At 43.0% G+C, this 5,355-nt stretch overlaps 1 protein-coding gene across 1 annotated transcript; it reads left to right on the top strand.

The window, feature by feature from the left end:
• Positions 1-246: 246 nt before the first annotated feature.
• On the top strand, positions 247-2,522 carry LOC139298970 (fibroblast growth factor-binding protein 1-like). The gene is made up of 2 exons (XM_070921805.1): positions 247-318; positions 692-2,522. Exons 1-2 carry the CDS (start codon positions 247-249, stop codon positions 1,397-1,399), a joined length of 780 nt encoding a protein of 259 aa, XP_070777906.1. The 3' UTR covers positions 1,400-2,522.
• The last annotated feature ends 2,833 nt before the right edge of the window (positions 2,523-5,355 follow it).

The raw sequence follows: 5,355 nt of genomic DNA, 5'->3' as shown, positions 1-5,355 counted from the left end.
ACGCAGACTCGTCATCCGTTCCGGTTTTCAGTCTCTTTGATCTGAAACTCTAAAGGCGGGAGTTCAGTTTGGACACGTCCGGTCAGGCCACAACAAAACACGCTCCCGTCTTCCCAAACACACCACCGCCAAGATTGTTCTTCAATGGATTTGCATGGAGGTGAGTAAGTGTGTGTGTGTGTGTGTGTGTGTGTGTGTGTGTGTGTGTGTTGGGCGGGAGTGGTGGGCGTGCCGCAGCATCTATGTATGAAAGCCATGTGCGAGAGCACAGAGAGCCACAAGAAGCAGCTTTACGCACAGCAACGCTTGTCATTTTCGGTAGGTTAGACTCGGTACATCGGTGTACTTTCTTGTGTGTAATGAGGGCTTTGTATAACGTGGCCTCGTTCATTTTCACGGCAGTCTTTGAACTTACTGCAGGCTCAGGAACTCCGTTTTAACTGCACCTTTTTATTTGAGGAATAGAGTTAAAAGGTTGGCAGAAAAACCTTTGTCGGTTGGAAAAAAAAAACTTTACTTGTAAATTCACAATACAAACATTTTTTTATTTTGCCGGTTTTAGAATATAATATGTATGATGATGATTTTTTTTGTGAGCAGCCTCTAACTAGTTTTTAACACTGTGAAGTGATGATTTCCAGCACTGAGGCTCTGAACCTTGTCCTTTTTTAACCATAATCTGTCCTTCCAGATAATAAATTGTCTGCTAACAGAAGACATGTTGCTGCTGAGGACTTTCGCTCCCTGGTTGCTGTTGGCCTTCATCGGGCAGCAGGTCTCTCTGTCCTCCGGTGCGCGCAATAAGAACAGAGGAGCTGACAAGACCGTGACAGCCGCCGGCAGGGCGCAGAGGAGCGGGAACAAGCCTGCAGCGAGGGGCCGGGGGAAGCTGTCCATCAAGGACAAGATGCAGTGCACGTGGGAGGCGAGAGACGTCGGAGACACGGTCAGGCTGTCGGTCAAATGCGAGAACCGAGAAGCGCGCATCAAAGGCGGAGTCACCGATCTGGAGTGTCAATACAACGCCAAACCTCAGAGCTGCCCGGGATACCAGTCCGACCCCAAGGCCTTCTGGAAGCAGGTGGCTCGCGCGTTCAAAAAGCTGCAAGGCAAAGTGTGCGTGGACGAGCGCGCGCTGGTGAGGACTGGCATGTGTAAGCGCGCGCCCCGAGATGCGCACTTCAAGCTGGACATCAACAGCTCGGTGTCCTCCGGTCAGTCCGGAGACCCTGAGGCCCTCAAGCCGCTGCCGCCTCGCTCCACCTCCACAGCTGCGGCCGGACCGACAGCCTGCACGGGGCGCGCGGACCACCGGAAAAGGGCCGAAGAGCACTGCAGCAGCTCGTGGGCCAGCGTGTGCGCGTTCTTCTTCTCCATGCTGCAAAGTGACGAATGTTAGCTCCGGATAGCAGCATGTGGACTCGATCAGACTGGACGCAGGTTTTATTTGAGGACTCAGTGAGGCAGCAGCATCTGTCAACAAATATTTACACTTTTAATCAATAGTCAGATTTCCACTCCACCTGCATTTGACAGAAGTGAACTGAGTGATCTCCCGCGCACACTAACATGCCATGTGTTACATCACTCATGCAGGTGTGGATATCATCAGGTGTTTATCAGGTGTTTTGAGTGAGACTCAGCCAGTCTGAGCGGAAGACGCTGTTTTATTTCCATTAAATGTAGTAATTTATCACCAGTGGTGGAAAGTAACAAAGTACTGTCTCAAGTACGAATCGGAGGCACTTGTACTTGTATGTCGATATTAAGCTACTTTATACTTCTTTCTGCTTCACTACATTTATCTAGTTGCTTTTCAGATTTAAATGTTCATCAAAAACATGTAATGAGATGATGAAATAGGATTTATTGTTACAGATTAAACACCCAACAGTACATAAGGTAGACAAAATTAGCTCCCAATGCTGCTCACACATCTATGCATTAGTATTAATAATTCAATAATTTGATATAGAGTATAATAACATAACACTCCAGAAGTGACCACCCTGCATAGAGTACTTTTACTTTTGATACTTGAAGTACAATTTGCTGATACATCTTTATCTTGAGTACATTTTCTTTTGAACTTTTTGTTTTGACTTTTAAACGTTTTAATTAACAAACGTGAACAAAATAAGAGATGATCAGATTATGATACACAACAGGTACAACAAGCGTCTTTCATGTGTGACATCATGACATGACCACTGATCTCTCAACACAGATACAAACATGGAAACCAACCGCAGGGAAAATGAATGTTGCCCTGAGTTTTTGGAGCTTGAGAATAATATTTGGTTTGTAGATGGAGAACTTGAGTAAAAGTTTGATTGTTTTTACTTGTAATAGAGTATTTTCACGGTGATATTGTTTTTATTCAAGCAAACAAACCGGAAACTTCTTCCACAACTTTGATCATTATAGTAGAGCAGTACTTTCTTCTACCTCTGGTCAACTTTATCAATCAACCTTGTAAACACCACTGTATTTATGCACCACAAATAAATATTTTCTATTTATATGATGTGTCCCGTCGCCTTGAATGTGAGACATGTGACTTTTGATGGGGAGAAGCAGGGGGATGTATGAACGCTACAGGAGGAGAACTTAATGTGTTTGTAAATTGCAAATGAAAACTGCAAAAAAAACCATTTCATCAAGTTTTTTTTAAACTTATTGAGCTCTAGACATCTTATTTTCTTAAAACGATCTGTTTCCAACCAATACAAATCCATTTCTTTGAAAAATCTCCTAGAATCAAGTTAATTTCAGCGCAGAGATTGGCCCTGTTCTATCTCATCTCCTGTCAAGATACCGACAGTGTGCAAAACAGGACAGCAAAACATGCGGGTGCTGAGTCAGCCAATTTGTTTTTCTTCCCTCCTTTTTTCCCCCCTCGCAGCACTGTTGAACCCTTTAAAATGTCAGTTTATCACATCAGAAAAAGTACAAAGTTTCAAAGCCAAATAGGCTCTTTGTCAGGAACAGTCTTGTGCTTTTTCTAAAGTTTTAACGGGAGCGTTCAACAGTGTTGCAAGTCCTCAGGACGCAGAAGTCCTCGGTTTCTTGGTTAAAGGCAGATTATTTATCTTGCAAAGCACTTGTAGCGGTTAATAATGATCCAAATTGGCTTATCAAAATGGACATTTTTGAGGATTCAGAGCAAATAAAAATCCAACTGCTTCCATGTCAGAATACACTTTTTTTTGGAAGATTAAACTGCGTGTGAATCCCACTGCTTAGTCTTCCCCTCCACTGCTGACATGCCCTCAGGTTAAAGCACCACACACTCACGATGAAAGACTTTTTTTTTTCATACACACAAGTGGAGTGATTGTACATGGCATCCAAATATAAGGCTTGTCCCTCCAGCTTCCTGCAGAAGTCTCTAATTACTTTCTCAGTGACAGCAGCCAGCTGCATCACCAGCCGTTTATATATAAGACGATTGGACGTAAAGACAGCTATGACACAGCTGTGTGTGTGTGTGTGTGTGTGTGTGTGTGTGTGTGTGTATAATGTGTAATCCTTGAACAAGTGCGACCCCAGATGGATTGTTGGATTTTATTCTTTCCTGTCTGCTGTTGACCTTCTTCACCTCTGACCTGCTGCTCTTTGTCCGCTCAGACAGACACTTAAAAAGCCTACTGGAGAGCGATATCCACCTTTTAACGGAAGTCCGCTCTCTTTGATGGCACAAAGGGGATTTTTGTAGACATATTGTTTTACCGACTCCTTCTCCAGAGCTCGTGGACACATTCCAGGAAGTAGTTAGAGGTTAGAGGTCAAGGGTGAAGAAGGAAATGAGGATACCATCCAAAAATCTGCCTCCTCCCCACCTCTGCTAGTCACCATGTGGGTTTATTTCTTTTATCGTTTGGCTCCTTCAGGCTTAGATCAAAAGGAGATCCACCAGCAGGATAATGTGCTCCAGGATCAGTTTAGGCAGAAAAGGAGTGTAAGAACTGCTGGGCTATAAATCAGATTCAGGGTGGGCTTTTAAACCTCCCTCTTCTCTAAAAGGTGGAGTTTTGTAGTTTTTAGGTGCTGTCTGACTCTGAGATTCTGACATTTGTGCTAAAAATTTGTTAAGTTAGATAAGTTATTTATGAGGCAAAATTGCTAAACATTCTGAACTGAATATCTCATTTGGTTTGGACAAAACAATCAATTTAAACCTTGGAAATAGTTTGTTTTTGAAGCTCTTTCCGCAGAAAATGACATGTTGAGAGCCGTGAGGGTGAATGAAAACAGTGAAGTTACAGACCGGACAGCTAAGCAATGAGCTGAAACTCCCTGTGAAGCTCTGTAAAGTCGAGGGGAGCTGCAGATTCAGGTGATAATTCTCATGACCACGTTTCTCATCACACTCAGTGTTTTCACAAAATATTAATCAAACCACTTTAAAGTGCTCAGAGATTTGTTAAATTCTACAACTCCTCGACAACTGGGCAAACTTCAGCTACTGATGAAGATCCAGGATCAAAAGCTCCAGAACAGCTACTAAATGGACTTGGCGGCGAGACAAGCAATCATTTTAAGCATTTTATGGACTCAATTGCTAATGGATCAATTAAAAAACATGAACGACAGATGAAATGAATCTAGACTGGCGCTTGTAAAGATGTAAAGACTGTGTGTGTGTGTGTGTGTGTGTGTGTGTGTGTGTGTGTGTGTGTGTGTGTGTGGTTGTTCCAGTGAACGCCTACAAACCGACTTAGACCCCTATAAAGTTCTGTAGGAGAAAATGGAAAGTGCTTTAAGTGGTTTAGTGGCAGTATGCTGAAAAAGTACTCGGTTTTTCTTTCTTTATCTTCTATACTTATACTATGTTTATTATATGTTTCTGCATCAATGTACCAAGGCAAATTACTTGTGTGTGAAAACTATACTTTGCAATAAACTTGATTCTGATTCATAAAAGGGAGAGTGAGTGAAACTGAAATAGAATTAGAAAAAAAACATGAATTTTCTATCTTTTTCCTCAAACATCTACAAACACAAACATGCCACCCCCAGACAAGACGCGCCTAGCGAGCTGTTAAATTGGGGGAGGGTGTGGTTAAGGGGCGGCTTCCTGTCCATAATACCACTTTGTTTGTTTGTTTCACACCCTCAAAGGTCAACAAGTCAGCAGGCCTGATAAAAGATCTGTAACACACGTATGAACAGATACTGGATTATAGCATTAGTGACATGTTTGCTCATGACAGTAGGGTGTGTGAGTGTGTAATTCCTGCCTCTGTCATTAGTTGGTGTTTTCAGTGGAATTTGCTTGTAGGCAGTGCCGACTCTGCACAGCACGTATCAGGATATCATCAACACCACACACGTTCAACCACACAGGTATGC

The sequence above is a fragment of the Enoplosus armatus genome, chromosome 2 (genome assembly GCF_043641665.1).
Source record: "Enoplosus armatus isolate fEnoArm2 chromosome 2, fEnoArm2.hap1, whole genome shotgun sequence".
NCBI classification, from domain to species: domain Eukaryota; kingdom Metazoa; phylum Chordata; class Actinopteri; order Centrarchiformes; family Enoplosidae; genus Enoplosus; species Enoplosus armatus.
This window is presented reverse-complemented; position numbering and strand designations above follow the sequence as displayed.

What these genes read in the sequence shown, in the direction of transcription:
- LOC139298970 (XM_070921805.1), top strand. Translation starts at nt 247, where the DNA reads ATGAAAGCCATGTGCGAGAGCACAGAGAGCCACAAGAAGCAGCTTTAC. An exon ending in AGCAACGCTTGTCATTTTCG is followed by an intron (nt 319 to 691) that starts GTAGGTTAGACT and finishes CTGTCCTTCCAG; the next exon opens with ATAATAAATTGTCTGCTAAC.